Source organism: Herpailurus yagouaroundi, unplaced genomic scaffold (assembly GCF_014898765.1).
Source record: "Herpailurus yagouaroundi ecotype Mexico unplaced genomic scaffold, PumYag 28, whole genome shotgun sequence".
Classification (NCBI taxonomy): domain Eukaryota; kingdom Metazoa; phylum Chordata; class Mammalia; order Carnivora; family Felidae; genus Herpailurus; species Herpailurus yagouaroundi.
Window position 1 is genome coordinate 126,205,647 of NW_024412376.1, and position 18,941 is coordinate 126,224,587.

At 52.2% G+C, this 18,941-nt stretch overlaps 1 protein-coding gene across 2 annotated transcripts in view; it reads left to right on the top strand.

Annotated features, from left to right (window-relative positions):
- SCFD2 (sec1 family domain containing 2) overlaps nt 1–18,378 on the top strand; it is a 401,843-nt gene extending 383,465 nt beyond the window's left edge. The window contains exons 8-9 of one of the 2 annotated variants that reach the window (XM_040483663.1): nt 8,301–8,420; nt 17,898–18,378. In XM_040483663.1, the coding sequence (XP_040339597.1) occupies nt 8,301–8,420; nt 17,898–17,990 (213 nt within the window). In that variant the 3' untranslated portion in view covers nt 17,991–18,378. The remainder of the gene's footprint in view (nt 1–8,300; nt 8,421–17,897) is intronic. The other variant, XM_040483673.1, reaches the window with a different exon arrangement.
- The last annotated feature ends 563 nt before the right edge of the window (nt 18,379–18,941 follow it).

Consider the following 18,941-nt stretch of genomic DNA (forward strand, 5'->3'; position numbering starts at 1 on the left):
AGGCAGTCACACACACCCACCTATGTCCAGGGAGAAGGGACTTACTCTCTTCCTCTTGAAAATATGTTGTGGCCCCTTTTGGAAAGCACAGTCTGCATTCAGCCTACATCTACACTTGGCTGTCCAGCCTGACAGGGCAGTGTTGGGCCACGCGTAACAAGTTTTTCCTCCAGTCCAGAGGACAGAAAACTCACTCATGCTCCTGACCTGGTTTCAGAAGAAGTGCTGCCGGAAAGGCTTGGATAATGGAAGACCTGCCTGTTTGCCATCATTTGTTTGAACAACAGAATCTCAAAGCCGACCAAACAAACAAAAACGAAACCAAACCTTCCTGAATGCTTAGAACGCTGCACAACTTTCCTCGCCTACTTCCCTCTCTCTCCACTGTGTCAGGCCCTGGAAGGGAAGGCCCACAAGCTGGGGAGAAGAGGGAGAATGCCCACAAGATCATTCTTCAGGCAGTCCTGAGAAAGTGTTTCAGGTCAGCCGAAGGCACTCCTCAACCGGAGGGTAGACTTGTGCTTGGCCACATAAAGCTCTGGGCTTCAAAGGGCAATGCCTGCGGGGGGAGGGGGACCCTCAAACTGGGGAGAAACGGCTTTGTCAGAACCTGGCATTCGTCAAGCAGCCAAGCATTTCTCTACGACGCTTGTGCACGGAGCACCTTGATCTCCTTACGGGCAGGCTTGATAGTGATCTAATGCATAAATCGAAACATACCTTACCCCTCTCGCTTCAACGTTAATTTAATTTAAAACTAGCATGTCTAATAGGCAGCACTCTTAAAATGCATTTCTGGAATTTGCGGTCTGGAGTTCAGCCTCCTGAAAATAACATATCTTGTATCTACTCCATGTGTTTGGCCCCCAACTTGTTTTGACTAAAGGACACGATTTGTCAAGATGTTTTCTCTGTTGGGATTGGCATGAGGAGGGTGGGTTTTAACTAACGAAATTGCATGAGGCCCTTTTACCTCCTGTCATGTGTTTTTTAAGAAGGCTTTTGTTGTTGTTGTTGTTCCATTTCCTATGTGGCCGTGCTTAATTGGAAAAAAAAATGAGAAGATTTGTGAAAAAGACTCGAAGAAGACCCAGAGCTTGCCTCTGGGCCTTTCTCTGAATTGATATGAGAGCTCCGTTGCCTTGGGTCCACAGGAAAAGTGGCTCAACAAGCCCGGAAATGCTGGTAGTGGAAAGGGGATCAGAACTGAAACTCTTCCAGTTGAAGTGAAGACGTTTGATGGAATCATTTACTGGGGATCATTTATTGTGAAGACCAAGGAGTGTCTCAGGGAACTCAAGGCAGCAATGTGGTGGGCCTCAGGAAGGGTTGGGACTGACATCAGGGAAGCCCCTGGAAACCAGACAGTTCTTTGAGACTCGCCCTGGCCAGCAGAAGACGCAGAAGAACAGAGGCCGGCATTCCGTAGGTGCTCGGGATTCGTCGAATGAATGGCCGGGGAGCTGTGCCACAGCTTTGGGCTCAGCTTTGACTGAGCCTCATCTGCCTCGGGTCAAGTCTTGATTCCCAGGGCAGGGTCTCGAATTGGCCCAGCCTCGGTCAGCGGCCCGTTCCTGAACCAGTCTGAGGGGCAGGATCACACCCCTCAGTCACAACATGGCTGCCGGGAGCCCACCCCACAACCGTGAGGACAAAAGAGGCCATTCACGTGTGTGTTGGACGGACACCTGCGGAGGCACCCACAGCAGGGGTGGAGGATGCCGTGGGGGCTAAAGGGCAAAAACGATGAGCCTCAGGAGAGACCGGATGTCAGACCCTTGGACTATAAGAGCTAGGCGTGCCTGTGGATCATCTAGTCCAGCTCTTCATTGTTTGCACAGGAAAATGAGACGGAGAGATGAACTGTTGGCCGAGGTCCATTCTACTTGACGGCATTTCTGACAAGAAGAAACCCTGTTGGCATCCGTTGATTAAATCAGCACACGGCCTGGAAGTTCTGTCTGTGACACTATTTATAACCATTGTTTATGTTTTCTCCTTATTAACTATGCTTCATACTATGAAGTAAGGCTTGATTTTTTTGGTCTAACACTAGCTAAATACGATCCGTAAGGTCTAGTGAGATGGATTCTCTCACGGTAGGAATCATTAAGCAAAAACAAAAACTTGGTTCGGGCAGTCTACGATCTTTGTCTGCCTGTGAGCAATTATCGAGGGCCTCTCTTGTGTGCTCGCCGCTGTTGTGGGCAAGGGAGTCATGGAGACAGACGAGATGCCCCGCCGGCCCTGGCAGAGCTCACCTTGTGAGGCCTGTAGTTTGTTAGGGAGATGGACAAGAAAACTGAGGAGTGCGGGGAGGAGGGAGAAGCGGTGTGCCAGATGGGATGGGAGGGCACAGAGAAGGAGGAGCCAGGCAGGGAGTCAGAGAAGGCTTCCCAGAGGAGTTGAATGCCGTCAGAGCAACAGAAGTTAGGAACAGAGCCATCAGTGCCATTGAAGGAATCGTGGATGGCTCCCAAGGGCTGGAGCTGAGGGTGGATGGGGGGAGTGGAAGACTGTGAAAAGCAGAGAGATAAGCAAAAGCCAGATCAGGAAAGACTAGAGGTCTGAAATTTGACCAAAACACTGAGGTGCCATCGAATGGTTCGCAGGAACGTATAACCAATTTGTATTTTACAAGGGTGGCCCTGGCGATGGCAAGTGAGGGGGGAAATGTGGCCAGACCGGCATCGGGCAGCAGAGGGAAGGTGAGAAGATGGGGAGATCCGGGGGGCTCAAGCCGGGCTGGGGCCCTCAGGGCAGGGACACAGTGCTGGTGGGTTCCACAGGACAGGGTGTTGCTTAGATGTGGAAGCAAATGAGAAGACACCGTCTAGGGTCGTTCACCTGGGGTGGGGAGACTGGATGAGTGGTGTTAACGTTCCTGAGAAGCAGGAAGGGAGAGCAAGATAAGTTGCATTTGAGGGTTTAGCTTTGCAGCTCAGCAGAGCCTGGGCCGACAGTAGCAATCTGGGGTCGCTGGTGCAGGTGACCCATGAACCATGGGCAGGGCCCGGGGCACCCAGGGGGGTGTTTGGGAGAAGAGCAGGGACCAGAGGCCCGAGCAGTCAGGGACACGATATGTAATGGAGGAGGTCAAGCAAGCAGAGCCCTCTAAGGAGAGAAACCTAGGGGGCTTAGAAACCGGACGGAGTGGGGTAAGTTTCGGGAAAGAGGAAACCACCCACCACAGCAAATGTGACAGGGGGGTGAAGCCACACCACAGAGTGGCTCTGGGAGCGTGGAGACCTTCTGCAGTGTGATCCAACGAGTAAGTTCCACCGGGAACCTGGTCATTCATTGGCTGATGCCGCCGAAGAATGAAAAGTGTGGCCTTAAGAGATGACAGCTAATACAAATGCTTTCAGTCTGAAGAATCGCTTTGTAAATGGGAGTGTGTGGAGCGGTCTGACTCCGCGGTGAGGCAGACGTGGATTTCAGCCTCAGCCCTCCAGCTTGGGACGAGTCACTCAGCCCCTTCAAGCCTCACTGTCTCTGTCTGTAAACCGGAGCCTCTATCTACTTCACAGGTTCTCGGTGTTACATGGAGTCACGCTGGCCCCGCCCCCTGCTCTATTTCCTTCCGGAGCCCTTACCACCTTCCCTCCTTGCCAGTTTCCTTACCTCCTTTGTCATTCTCCCCGGCCGAAGTATAAACTGAACACCAGCAGGGATTCTTCTCTGGTCCCTCCACTGCTGAATCCCAGAACTCCCGGAGGGCGCCAGGGACACCGGAAGCAGAGGAAACCCTGCTCGGGGAAACCAATCAGGACATCCAGGAGCTCTCTCGGGGCCCAGAGCTGCGCAGAAGGTTTTGGCAGCCTGCACTTCGGAGGCTCCGACGGATGGACGGTGGACAGAGACTGTCTTCTCCGTCCAGAACCCATGCCTGAAAATCACAGCCAGCAAAGGCTTGGAAAGTGAAGAGAGCGGGGAGACTGACTCGCCTTACTGATCTGTGCATTTGCGAGGGCAAAAATAATGCTTAGCGCTTTTAGCTTCAATGCGCCTTTCGCCACGAACTCACATGCATGCGGGATGCAGCCGTGGAGGGCCGGTTATAAGGAATGTGTTATTCTGATGGAAAAGACTTTGAGAGACCCCGCCTCCCAATAGCCTGCCCACTCGACATGTTCTAGAAGGAAAGTCTGGTATCAAAACATAAATCTAAACAGAAACCACAAGAGCAAACGGCAACGCGTATGCATCAGACCCTTTTATTTGTACCAAAACCAACATTCCCTCAACTCCTTGGCCCCAGGGTATTGTTCTTTGTTGTTACTGTTCTTTGTTTCCTTTTCATCTTTCAATATATCCTTCCAAGACTCTTGCCAGGGTACTTCAGAGTCCAGACTCTCTTATGGAAAGCATATGTTTTGGGGAACACACTGTACCACTTGAAGTTCTGGAGCCAGTTGTATTTCTGTTCCAGGATCAAGTGAGAAACCGTTATTTACAGGGCGAGAAGGAACCTCAGGTTAGCTACTCAGCCGCAAGACCCACACGTGACGCAAAGACTTTCTAAAAGATCTCTAAGAACTACGAAGGGCATCTCCAGCTAACCCATGCATCTCATTCATTCATCTATCCACTTATTTTATTCGTGCAACATCTGTTGAAAGTTTACCACGAGCAAGGTCTATGCTCAAAGCCACAAATACCAAAATCCCAAGATAAATATGATCGGTCCTCCCCCTCCAGCAGCTCACTGGCCAGGAGAGGAGACAGGCAGGTATATCAAGGCAGCAGTCCAGCTGGACAAGGCCAAGGCAGAGGTGTGTGTCAGATTCGGGTCACGGGACAGGAGTCAAGAGACAACTAGAACTTTCCAGAGGAAGGGATGCTTTTTAAAGAGACTAAGAGGGAAGGAGGTAAAGAAGAGAAGGAGAGGGTACTTTACACAGAGGAAACTACACGTGCTACATAAAACATATGATGCAGTGATAGTCAAGATATTTAGTAACCGTAGTTCCATGGCACAGAGGCCAAAACCCACTGGTATGGTCCCAACCAGTGCCGGTGGCCCACGATCTCTCCTACTAACATGGAGAATCTCCAGGGTTTGTAGGAAAAAAAAAAAAAAAATCAAAGTACGATGTTGAGTGCTAGAAGTCAGGGTGGTAGTTACCCTTGGTGAGGCCATGACAGCAGGGGGGGGCCAAAGTGGGGCTCAGGGTGCTGGCTTTCCGTTTCTTGATGGCTTTGTTTACCTTATGAAAATAACTCAGACCAAACACTGTGATAAATGCAATTTTCAGTGCCAGTGTTCCATAAAGGGACATATCTTTACCGAAATGTTCAAAAAAACCCCTCAAATACCATGCAGTCAGGCACAGCTCAAATTCTTGTGAATGACTCCAGGAAACAGTATACACCTGAAGATGGAAATAGCGACGCGAAGCAAAGCCACATTGAAAGAGCCATGTATGCTGAGTTAAGGAGTTCGAACTCCGTCCTCAGAGACTCGCGGAGAAAGCAAGCACCGGAGAGGGCTGAGGGGCGTTTTCAGAGCGTGGCCTCTGGAGCTTGGCCCCTTGTGCCACAGTTGAGTTATCGCGTGTAAACTTAAAACTCTCCACCTGCCAAATGCGGCCGTGATTGCGTTTGCCTCCAAAAGATATTTTGAGGGTTGAATAAGGTACTGCACAAAAATATTTAGTGGAGTGCTCACTATATTCCACAATAAATGTGTGCATTTTAGAAAGCTTCCTCAGGCAGGAACGAGGAGAATGAATGGGGGGGAGGGGGTGGCCACACGGGCACAGGGAGATGAACCAGAAGGCTGTGGCAGTGACCTAGTAAGACGGAGTGAGGGCCCGACCACAATAGGGACAGTGGAACTCAAGGGGATCAAGGAGAGATCCACAAATTTGGAGGGGGAGGGGGCGGGTACAAATTAACAGGCTTGATCTGGGAAATGAAAGGGAGTCAAGTCCAAGGTGACCATCAGGTGTCAGGCTGAGGGGACTGTGAAGATGGTAATACTGTTAGAAAGTCAGCATGGGCAGGGGCACCTGGGTGGTTCAGTTGGTTAAGTGCCCAACTTTGGCTCAGGTCATGATCTCACGGTCCGGGGTTCAAGCCCTGCATTAGGCTCCATGCTGACAGAGTGACAGAGAGTGTCTCCCCCACTCGCACTCTGTCTCTCTCAAAAATGAATAAACGTTAAAAAAATTTTTTTAAAGAAGTCGACATGGGCAATAGACTAGGGGGAAGATCATGCATCAAATGTGAAACCTGTTGGGAGACACCCAGGTGGGCATGTCCACAGGAACTCAGTACAGGTGTCTGTGCTAAGGACATACATTTGGGAAGTATATAGAAGATTGTGGAAGGCAAAGAGTGGTGAGGTCCTCATCTCAGGGATGCTGCATTGGAGTGAGAAGAGCAAAGGGCCAAGATGGAACCCTGAGGAACATGGACATTGAGAGGGGCAGACCAAGAAAAGAGACTCATGAAGAAATTTGAGGAGAAAATGATCAGAAAGGTTGAAGAGCAGCCAACAGAGAGTGCTATTGGAGTAGCCAAGCAGGGTGTCATCGATTGTGACAGATGCCACAGAAATGACCTGTTAGATGAAAACAAACTAGTGTTCCTTGACGCCTACATGTGCTGGCCGTGATGGCCTCAGTGAGAGCAAATCCAGGAGAATAGGGTGACTAAAGCAGGATTGTCTTGGGTCTATGTTACGTGGCTTGGAAGAAAGCAGTCAACAAATGCATTCCAGGGGTAGGAGAGCTACAGGGCAAGAAGCTGGGCGGGGGGAATGAGGAGGCCATCTTTCTGGAGATCAGAGCTCCCAGTATTCACCACCACCCGTTTCGGCGGAAAAGGTTAGATTTCTCTCTCTCTCCCCCTCCCTTCCCTCTCCCTGTTCTTCTCCCTCTCCTTCTCTCCCCCTCTCTCTCTCCCTTCCTTCTTTCCATTCTGAGTTTCCTCTCCAGAAGCCAAAGAGTAACTTATATAACTGGAAATGCTGAATGTATTACCTTTTTAAATGTTTTTAAAATAAGATGTTGAGAAGTGGGTATATTCAGGCAAGGGAGCCAGAGGAACCCAGCCGAGAAAGGAGCTGAAGCAGGGGCAGGAGAACCGGGCTCCTCTGGGGCTGCTGGCCACCCTGCCGCTCCTGGGGACGGTCTGCACGGCCAGAAGACGGGTTGGGAATTCGTGTGAATGAGTGTATACACCCCGCGCCTCCGTCGACCCTCCTTCGTGGAGTCAAAGCCTGTTTCTCCCGCCTCTGGCTGAGGTGGCCGTGAGGGCAGTTGGCAACATGCTTCCTGCAATGACGCCACGCAGACACCTGCAATGATGCCAGGAGCAGGCCCCCAGCCTGCTCCACCCAGCGGATGACCATTTGCCTCTAGAACCTGGGTCACACCACTTCTCCTGCCCACTCCTCCCCAGACCTGCGCTGGCTTCCAGGTAGGGCTCAAAACATAGTGTCTTCGGAAACTTCCAGGTGGGCCCTTCCATTAGTCACTAAGCCTATGTGTTGGTCATCTTGCATTTCCCGGGAGGTTCTGCAAGTCATTCTAATTTTCGTGTAGAAGACTTGGCCTTATGGGTGAAATCATAAGGCATCCGGAGAATTCTCCACGACATCTGGGGGGGCCATTCCACACACCGTAGGTTCTCAGCTAAGGTTGGCTTGCGGAAGTAAAGGGTGCGACGCCTGCACTGGACTATAAGCTCCCAGGCCAGGTCCTGGGCCCGTGCCTCTTTTTACCCTCTCCAGCACCAGCCCCCCGGGGCTCTGACCATCCATCCATCCCACAGGTATTTACTAAGCACCTCCCATGTGCCAGACGAGGTCAGCTGAGAATTCAGCAGTGAACCAGATCCCCAGTTCCAGAAGAGGAGACGGCCAATAGGGAAACAAACAAACCAACCAATCCAATAACCACAGGCTGTGGCCAGCTCTTCGGAGGAAATAAACAGAGCTCTGTGACGACTGGGAGGCATGTTTATGCTGACACCTGAGAGCTGCCAAGGAAGGAGTGAATAAGTTGCCCCTCAGCCTTCTCTTCCTATTTAATAGCCCCACTACCTTAACCTTTCTTTCAACAACGTATTCAAAGGGGTATGACACGGTGACGCGGTCTGCGTTCTTCCGGTCGGTGGGTTCACCGCGCGCTAACATACCTGATCCCTAATGAATCACCCTCTCTCGGAGGCTTGTTTTCGTCCCCTGCCCGAGGGGGCGGCAGCCCTGGGGTCCCCGCGGAGGGACAAGGGGCAAGGCCCCCAGCTGCTCAGCGCTCTGCCACTGATGCCCGTGGGGGTTTGTTTTGCAGGTGAGCCGGCCCCATCCCAGCGACCACCCTCTCCTGATCCTCTTTGTGGTGGGCGGGGTCACAGTCTCAGAAGCCAAAATGATCAAAGACCTCGTGCCGTCCTTGAAGCCAGGAACCCAGGTACTGAGACCTCTGTGAACGAGGGCCCTGAGGCAGAAACGAGAGGGCGGGTGGGGGGCCCTTCCTTCCTTCGGCTCCCTGGCGCCTCTCCCTGTCTCTGTCCCACCTTTCGTGTCCCACCCACCCCTCCCTGTCACGTTCCCCCTCCCTCTACTCCAGGGCCAGCTGTCCTCCGGATGGGGGTGGAGGGAGAAGGGCTGTCACCTACGGTCCCCTCTTTCCGCCATTGGGCTTCAAGGGCTAAGGTGCTATTGTCCCCGGTCCTGATTCCTGAGGGGCGTATATTCTCGTGTGTCCTGAGGGGTATATAAACCTCTAACTACTCAAGAGTTTTCACGGCTTTCCAGGCTCCAGATAATGAGGGCTGCTCCCAGGGACCATCTCCCCACCGTGGCAGTTAGAGGCACGTTGTCGAGGCAGTGACAAATGTGGTCTCTTTCTCCTCTGTCGCCTCCTGCCAGGTGCCTCTCATTTCCCCCTTGTAAGTGGCCCCGTGGTTAAGAACACCGGCCTCTTGATCTTCTAGGTCTGTCTTTGAGTCCTACCTCTGTCCTTCACTAGCCAGCTGATCTGGGAGGGCAAAGCCTTCAGTTTTCTCGCTGATGGAACAGGGCCAGGGTGGCTGTGAATCTTAGATCAGGTAAGGGGAGAGGGTGTCATTCCTAGCACAGTGCCTGACCCTTAGCTCTCAGTAAAGGGTGGCTACTGTTGTGAGCAGCAGCCCCCTGCCCTGCGGGAGGGGTGTTAGCCGCTGGCCTGCGGCCGGGAGCCCAAGGGGAGAAGCTTCGGGAGAAGGCGAGCCCCCTGCCTGCGGATCTGCCCGGGGAGGCAGAACCTGCAACTCAGTAAGACTCCAAGTCCTTGCCTTACTGGGCTCCCCAACACAGGCCATGTGACAGGGACGTGAGAGCAGGTGGCTTACATGATCCCAAGAAGCAGAAGTGAGGGAATCTGAAAAGAGACCGTAGAGAGAGAAAAGCCAGAGAAGCGCCAACTGCTGGGCTGGTTCGCGCCAGGGGCAGCTGAGGCTCTGTCCTCTGGGAACCCGAGGAGCCCCTGGACGGCACACGTCATCTTCCCGTTGCCTCTGCCCCCTCGCCCCTGTTTGAGAGTCGCCCCTGGGGGGGTCATCTTCGGCTTTGTGCCACCTCTGCAGGCCACTGAGCGGCAGTGTCGAGGATCCGTCTCGTGAGCACTTGTCTTTTCGAGCAAGACGTTTTTAAAATCCGAAAGCACACTTCTCGCTGCCCCTAACGAGGTGAACCGGATTCTTAGCTCTCCGGAACGGTGCTGCGCTGTGACACCCCGACAGACATGTTAATCCCCGCTCTGAAAGGATGAAGTGCAGACGTTTCCAAAGCTGTGTGACCTGCGTTTGACAACCCGGACCTGGAAGCTGCAGTGGCTTGGCTATAATCTGACCGTGTGCTCAGACCTCCGCAAAGGGAGCTTCTCAAAGAATTTGGAGCTTAAGGAGCAGCCTGGTTTGCTCTGTTGCCCTTGTGCCACAAGTTCCCCCGAAGAGCTAAGGGGCCCCCAGGAAGACCCCAAGGGCAGCAGGGAAGACCAGCGGAAGAGGCAGGGGCACCAGAGAGGAGGTGGATCAGCTAGATGTTTGTGGAGCGACACGCCTCAGAGGCAGATCTCCCTTTCTCGCCCTCAAAAGACACAGCTGCCCTACTTCTGCAGCCAACTCTGCCCGGATCTGGGACATGAGCAGCTAGCTTTCTGCTTTTACAAGAACAGCGGACGTTAGGCCTCGCTGCCTCGCTGCTCTAGCCGTACACGAGATGGCACGCGTACCATTGTCGGTGCCATTGTCGGCTCAGACTTCCTCGTCTGCTGGAGAAACAGGCGAACGGATTGAAAAGAACAGGTTCTACCGAATCTACGTCCCCAACAAACCCTCAGCCAAGAAACTAACTTGGCTTGACTGTCGACGTAAGCAGCGATGATATACCTGACGCTTTTTTTTTTTTTTAACGTTTATTTATTTTTGAGACAGAGAGAGGCAGAGCATGAACGGGGGAGGGTCAGAGAGAGGGAGACACAGCATCCGAAGCGGGCTCCGGGCTCTGAGCCGTCAGCACAGAGCCCGACGCGGGGCTCGAACTCATGGACCACAAGATCATGAGCCAAAGTCGGACGCTTAACTGACTGAGCCACCCAGGCGCCCCACCTATCTGACACTTATATTCTGTCTTTCCTATCCAGCCTACACTTGAACATCTCCAGAGATGAGGGTGTGCCCCCTCCCCCTGCAGCCTGCCTGAGTATCGGCGGCCCTTACTGTCTCCCCTAGATGCATCCAAATCTGCCTTCTAGAGCCTCACTCATTAGCACTGGTTCTAGCTCCTGGGCCCCGCAGAATTTACAGGCAAATCAGGTTCGTCCCTCTTCCACATGGTCTCCCCTGGGTCTGCTCTTCTCCAAACCGAGGCTTTTCGGTCCCACGATACTCATCTGGGGGTGCCCTGGCGGTGGTGGTGGCTCTCCTCAGTCCCACTCCGTCTCTCCCTCTCGCACTCGGTTAGAACGGCAGTGGTGCGGGGAACCGGCAGGTCATGAGGGCAGGAGAGGGGCCTTTGGCCCATCGGGCACACAGGCCTCTACCACCTCACAAGAGTGGACTGCCTCCCTTCGGGTCTTTTCCTACCACTCTTCGGCCTGCTTGCTCCCCTCCAGCGTCAGGACTTTGGGCTTTTCTTACTATTTATTCCCAGCACCGCAAACAGGGTCAGGATTGCTGAGTGTCATGATTATTCATTCAGTGTTGAATCTTGAATGCTAGAAACTTCACGTACAGTATTGTAGTATGAGACCAAAGTAGCTCTTCTGGAGAATTCACCAACCTGTCGATTCATTCTGAGATTACGGACAACTAAAACCAGCCTGACTCTGGTAACAGCTGCTGTAAATCCATACCTTCTCTCTATCTACATGGGTGCTCTTGGGACTCAAGTACAGGACTCTGAAATCACATCTACTAAGTGGGATTAGTTGATTATCCCGTGAACATTTGTTGAATGGCTGCTGTTGTGCCAAGCACTGTTCCTGTGCTAAAAATAGAGCAGGGAGCAAGCCAGACTTGTGCCTACTCTCATGGAACTTACGTTCTAATAACGAATGACTGATGTCAAACATGAAAACTCCAGCCACAGATAAGTGTACTGAGAAGACAGGTGCTGTGGTGGGAATAAGCAGGGGTGAGGGGTGGTTCCTTCATCTGGCACAGCTCCTTATGGAGGAGAAGGCCTGTGGGCTGAGGTTTGAAAGGCATTCAGCAACCAGCTCTTCAAAGGAAACAGAACCCATTCAAGGCACATCTAGAAATGAATTCTCTTCCATGAACAGGGACAAGGGGAGCGTGAAACAAGGAATCCAGAAACCACACCTGCCACCTGCTAGTCTTACGGGACTGTTGTCATACTCTAAAACTCCACTCCCTGCCCGTGGTTGTTGGACAACGTGCCGAGGAGAAAATTGGGCTGCTGCAGAGGCCTTCTGCTCCGACTACGAAAAAAAGAGGGATCCAAGAGTCAACTCCCCCCACCTCACGCCCACCCCGAGCAGCCACCGCCGGGAGGTGGGAAGCTTGGTAGGCTTCCCCTCGCTCTGGAGTGCGCGCGCCTGGCACCGGCCTCTGTCTCGTTCGCCGCCTGGTGTGGGGCCCCGTGCCCAGACGGCTCTGCAGGCGAAACTCTGGTTGGATGGTGGCCAAGAGGCCTGCAGAAGCCTGAGATTATGGGAGGAAAATAACAGGGAAGGACCCTTCCAGAAAACACAGGGAAAGGCCAGCTCAGGAGACAGAGGAAGGCCGTGTGGGCAGGTCAGCCCCTCCGTCGCCTGCTTTTCATAGGCAGTGCACGTTGCCCCCCACGCACGCTTTCTAGCAGTTCTCCATTTCTGGAGCTGAGTATTTACTGAGAATGTGCTAGGACAAAAAGGAGGCTGAGAAATATGCTCCTACACACAGGGTTTTGCATAACTTCAGGGTTCAGGATACCTAAATCTTGGCTCTAAAAACCTCGCTCCAGGTTGTACTAAACTCGATTGAAAGCCCCAAGGAGAGGATTCCTGTGACCTCCTTTTTTTTTTTTTTTTCTCTTTTCAGTTTAGATATATTTTATTCTGAAGCTTCTTACTGTGAGGAAAACATCCGTAGGATTTTAAGTTTATCTTTTTTTTTTTTTTTTAATGTTTATTTATTTTTGAGAGAGAGACAGAGACAGAGACAGAGTGTGTGCTGGGGGGGGGGGGGGGCCGGGAGAGGGGGAAACACAGAATCCGAAGCAGGCTCCAGGCTCCGAGCCGTCAGCCCAGAGCCCGACGCGGGGCTTGAACCCACGGACTACGAAATCGTGACCGGAGCCGAAGTCAGACGCTTGACCAACTGAGCCACCCAGGCGCCTCAGAATCTCCCAAGTTTAAAAGAAAAAAGGAGAATAACCACCGTTATCCCCTGCTTCTTTCAATGCACAGTGTTAGAAATCAGCTGGATGTGGAAGCTAAATCCCAGACTGCCCCGCTTCCTCCGTGTTCAGCAGAAATAGAACAGGAAGATGCTGGCACCTACAAATTATACTGGTGGCCTGCAGGAGTGGAAATGGAAAGAAAGCCAGAGGGCTGGGTCAGTGTCGCAGGCTGGCCTGTGCCTGCGGGAGCCCCAGCCCATCTGAGAACAGAGACTGAACCCTCCTCTTCCCGCTGGAGCGCAAAGGGCTCTAGGGCTTGCTCGGAGGCTCTGGGGGCCCTGGTGTCACCACCACCCCCCCAATCTCATGGATGAAATCCTCACCAGTGAGCTCGGCTGCCTGGGAATGCCTTAAAGGAATTCTCTCGTGCTTAGTCTGCCTGATATCACACATCTGATGGTAGTTTATACAATTTTAATTTTATGTCTAGCAGGCCGATTTCGGGCTCTCTTAAGGATTCTCTTTCTCATTTTTGACTGCCTTGTTGTCCCCCATTTGGCTAATTCTTTAGAACGTTTAGAACTATTTTAATCAAGTAATGCAGAAATGCCTTAGACTAAAAACCTCTAACAGTGCTCTGATGAGTCTGGAGACCGAAAGATCCCTAAGATGTGAAAATGCTTAAGGACCATCAACCGTTACAGTATAAATGTCGTGTTAGCCATGCAGTCCTGCTTGGCTTCCCAGTGAGAGCTTTAGACAAATAGTTGAACTGATCTGGAACAATTTTCCCAGAGCTATTTGAGCTGTCTTTTACTAAAGCCTCCCAGCGTGAAAAGATTCCTGCCGACCCTCACCAAACTCACTGCCTCCTTCCTTGTCCGACCGTCTTTGTTCGTTCATGTAATCATTCGCTAAGTCACTATATCAAGGACCTGCTACGTTTTCGGCACTGTGTTCAGACACAGTGGAAAGACTCGGCTAAGGCAACAAGGAATATGGTGTGAAACCAACAGCCATGGGAACACACTCTGTCTTTGGGGAGGGGTGGGCTTGGAAGGCTTCCTGGAGGTGGTGATGCACGAAGAGATCGATGAAGGACTGAGAGGTCTTCAGGCAAAGAGTAGGGTAGGAAAGCATTCCCAAAGTTCCACTGGCGAAACCGCGAATAGTGGAGGGTGGCCGCAACATAAAACTCTTGGGGGGGGGGGGTGCTGTGGCAGCGAGGGGGTGACATCTGGAGTGCTGAGCAGCCATCGGATTCTACAGTCCCAGGATGCTCTCTAGGAGGGTTGGGTTTATCAGAGGACAGGGAGGAGGCAGTCAGGATTTTAAGCCGATGAGTAATACGGTCAGATTTACACTTGGGTAAGATGGCTTTGGCACCTCTTCTCCCCGGCACTGGCCCGGGGACTGCTGTGAGCTGGAGGGAGGGAGTGCGACAAGAGGACAAGAATAGCCCGGATGGTGATGATAATGAAAACGATAATAGCGGGGACCATTTTAAGCCCCTCTAGAATCTGTCAGCTGTGCTAGATATTTTATGTATATGTTCACGTGCGATCTGCGTAATTATCCTCTTGGGGGAGGGGTGTCATTCCCACTTTACCGATGAGGAAATTGAGGCTCAGAGTGATTAAGCAACGTCTCCAGACTCATTCCTCCAGCAAGGGGCCCAGCTAGGTTCCAAGTCAGATTAGGCACTCCTAAGCCTGTGCTCTTAACCACTGTACCATCCGGCAAGGGTCCTTGGTCTCAGCTTTCTCCTCTTCTCGGAGACCCCCTAGCTGACTTCACACACAGATTTGGTTTTCCGTATGTTTCTTTTCAGCCCTCCACGAAACATGTCCCAGACACCCTCTGGTTCAGCCCTCATGCTAAATACTTGCCTGTTTAGATATCAGAGGCCTGGCCTTTGGTTCCAGCTCAGTGGAGGTCAGGGAACCCCCACCCCACCCCCCACCCCCGTCTCTGTCAGCCGTGGCTGGAGGCCCAGCACCCGATCTGAGGGATGGATTCTTTCGGCTCGGTTTTCACTGTTCTAGAAGTGTCGACATCAGTGGAGTCTATAGCCTTTTTTTCTCCAAGTTCCTCATTCCTGCCAGCAAGACTTAAGCATCCTGGGAGACTCCTGCTAGCCCTTACCCTTGCCTGCCATTTTGGCTCTGGAAGGACCACAGGGGCCGGCAGTGGTGGGGGGAACCGGCAAGTCATGAGGGCAGGAGAGGGGCCTTTGGCCCATTGGCCACACCGGCCTCTACTGCCTCACAAGAGTCGACCGCTAGAGAGCATGCAAAGCACTTTGGTTTCCGCGCACACACTCTTAAAAATGTCTGAAGAAGGGTTTCTTACCTTGTGGTCTATGAACCCTAGTTGTACACAAACCTCACCTAAAACTATATTCAGAATCTCGTGTGTGTAAACAGACACGTATTTTTCTAGAGCGTTCTTAGCTTTTATAACATTCAAAAGGAGACCTATGACCCAGTCACAAAACCACAATAAAAGAGCAGCTCACAACTGCTGGGCACACCCTGTGTTCTACGCACTTGACTTTATCTAATCCTTGCCACGACGCTGCCGGCTCAGGGCTGTTGTTTTCCTCCTGGGACACGGAGTGTGAGGCTCCGAGTGAAGTGACTTTCCCTGGGGCATAGAGCCAAGCAGCAGCGGAGCCGGGCTCTGCGGGGGTCTGGGGAGTGGGCGGGCCCGGGACCCAGCATTCTTCGCCACCTAATGGCTCGGCGTGGAAGACGCTGAGGAGTCAGTGGAGACCCTCCCCAGAGCCACGTGTTGAAATGGCGTCTACACCACGTGTGCAGATGACAGGGGATGCTACTTGCTCTCAAACTCCCATCACCTGGCTTTCTTTTTTTTTATTTTTTTTTTTTTTATTTTTTTTTTCAACGTTTATTTATTTTTGGGACAGAGAGAGACAGAGCATGAACGGGGGAGGGGCAGAGAGAGAGGGAGACACAGAATCGGAAACAGGCTCCAGGCTCCGAGCCATCAGCCCAGAGCCCGACGCAGGGCTCGAACTCACGGACCGCGAGATCGTGACCTGGCTGAAGTCGGCCGCTTAACCGACTGCGCCACCCAGGCGCCCCATCATCACCTGGCTTTCAAGGACAAGTGTGAGCACAGATTTCAGTGTGTTTTTTCCCCCGCCCGAAACATACCTTGGCTGACGTGAGCCATGTATTGTTTCAGGCCGTTCCCTTTCGAGCAAAAGTGAAACAGCAGCTTTCAAAGGCTAATTGTTGCTTTAAACAGAAAACTTGTTAATAATCCCCACTTCTTTAACAAGAAGATGAAGAAGAAAACGACAAAATGCTTTCTTCCCTCCTTCCTCCTCTAACTTGGGCCCCATCTGCCTTTCCTCCACACTGGGGTACGGGCTCCGTTCTTGACCAGTGAGCTGGCAATTGGTTAAGTCCTCGGTTTAGGTGCACCCGGAACAGTTTTGGGCGGCAGGAGGGGAAGATGGTGGAATGTGTGGCACCGACCGGCACGTGACCGGTGGCAGGTGGCTGGGCGAAGCCCCGTCCCGCCGCCAGCCTGGCGGTCCCCTTTGCTCAGGCGCTGGGCTATGGGATTCCAGCTCTAGCCTCCCTCCCCATGTCCACAGTCACCTCCTCACCTAGTCGCCTGTGCGAACCTCACCAGCCCTTACGCGGCGCATCACGGAGCCAGCGCAGCCCTGGGGAACAAGTCGTTCCGGTGCTACAGAGAGAAAGCCACCCCGGAGGAAAGGTCCAGAATGAAGGAAGCAGGAAGGGTCACCACGGCGACGGGCCAGAAAAAGGGGAGTAAAGTGGCCTGGCCCAGACCCCTTGACATGACAGAAGTGACCAGATAGGCACCTGGGCCCTGGACTCGGCCTGCCTGGGCTGGAATCCTCACTCAGCTATCTCCTGTCTGTCCTTGGACAAGTGATTGAACCTCTCTGTACTTTATTTTCCTTATCTGCAAAATAGGAATACTACACCTGTTTCATAAGATTGTAAGGAAGATGAAACAGATATCAAACGAGATCATCCTGAGTGCCTGGCAGTTCATAAGGCCCGATAAACATTAGCTGCTAGCATCATTATTCCATCGTCGTTATGGGTTGAATCGTGTCCCCCTCCCAAAAGATATTCAAGTCCGAACACTGTGAGGGTGACCTTGTTGGACATAGGTCTTTGCAGGTGATCAGATTCAGATGAGGTCATTAGGGTGAGCTCTAATCCAATATGACAGTGTCTTTTTTTTTTTTTTAATTTTTTTTTTCAACGTTTATTTATTTTTGGGACAGAGAGAGACAGAGCATGAACGGGGGAGGGGCAGAGAGAGAGGGAGACACAGAATCGGAAACAGGCTCCAGGCTCCGAGCCATCAGCCCAGAGGACAGTGTCTTTATAAAAAGGGGAAATTTGGACAGAGACAGACATGCATAGATAGAGGATGGGGTGAAGACACGAGGAAGCTGAGAGGGGAGCGTGAACTGATTTTCCCTCGCAACCCTTGGGAGGAACTAACCTTGCCAACACCTTGACCTTGGACTTCTGGCATTCAGAACTATGAGACAATAGATTTCAGTTATTTAAACCACCCAGTTTGGGGTACGAGGAAGTGAACAGAATCACCATCATTAGCACCCACAAGGACATCCACCTCTTGGGTGTGCCTTCTCGGGGGCCCTGAAGGAGCAAAGGCTTCCTGGAGAAGAGAGAAACTTCTATATTGAGGTCAAATTACTGGATCACAAAGCTACGGTATGAGCGGATCCAGTTCAGCAGTAAGGCGGCGGCTGGGCACGGCCACTCTCGGTGCCAAGCGGTCAAAGGCTCAGTAAACGCAGCCCCGCTGTCCCACGGGCCATCTCTTCCCAGGCTGTGCACCCTTCCTTCCTCCCAGGACTCTAGTGGCGTTCAAGCGGCCGCCCTCTGCCTTATCTCCACGGTACTCCCCTCCGTGCCTTTCCCCATAGAAACACACTGCATTTTATTTCTTGTCATCCGATAACCTGGGATTGGTATCCCTAATTGTCTGTGGTGTGTTTGTCCCCTCCTGCTGATAGGTTATCGTGCTGTCCACGCGACTCCTGAAGCCATTTAACATTCCTGAGCTGTTATTTGCAACTGACCGGCTGCATCCAGACCTTGGCTTCTGAGCATCTGCAAGGATGACACTTACCTGAGCTGGAAATACCGATACGTTATCCTGTCACCGTTCAAGATACGCCTCCCAAACCGGTGTCCCCTTGCTAACGGTGGCCATGACAGAATTCTGCCTGAAGGGTCTTGGCAACCATGCGGCGAAGTACTTTGCTCGGATTCCCAACAACTTAAAAAAAAAAAAAATTACTTTCATTTTTCTAAAGGTGTCAAACTGTCTTTCAGCTGGCCACGTTTGACATCATCCCCGTTTCTCCTCAACCCTCTCTTTGTGGTCCTGATTCCTGTGATCCTGGATTCTGTGACCCTGGAATCTTCCTGATTCCAGCCGCAAGCTCACTGTTTCTAAATAAACGCCTGTTGGCGAGTGTTGGTAGATTACAAGCCATTTGATCTGCAGTTGCTCAAGAAATTAGACATGCTTCACATCAGGAGTGTGAAAAAAAGTTTGGTTTTCCTTAAGATTACGTAACTGGGGGTGGGGGGGGAGGGGAACATTGCAAATGGGATCTGAGACCTTGCTGAAGAGGCGAGGAAGGGAGGGAGGGGCGGGCAGCAGTTAGGACCGGGCTGGTGGTCCGCCTGCCGTCACAAAGTCCGGCACCCTCCCGGCGTGCTCACCAGGCCGGCCCACGTGTCTACTCAGAACAGGCTGACTGGAGGCCTGTCCCTGCCTGTAAAAGGTGTCCCCCCCTCCCAAAGGAAGGCCCCATAAAGATCACCTGGTCCAGGGAGTCGAGACTGGAACCCCATCCCCTGGGACTTGTATTCAGTAGTGTTGCTGTCGAAATAGAGAGCTCTCTTTTCAGTTTGCCTAACTTTCCCTTCTGGTCATATCAGAAAAACCCAGTGAGATTGTTTAAGAACCCTGGCAAAAAGCAACTGCTTAATCCACATGCTCGCAGGTGTGTGGTTCACGGACCTCTCTGGCATCTCTAAAAGATGTT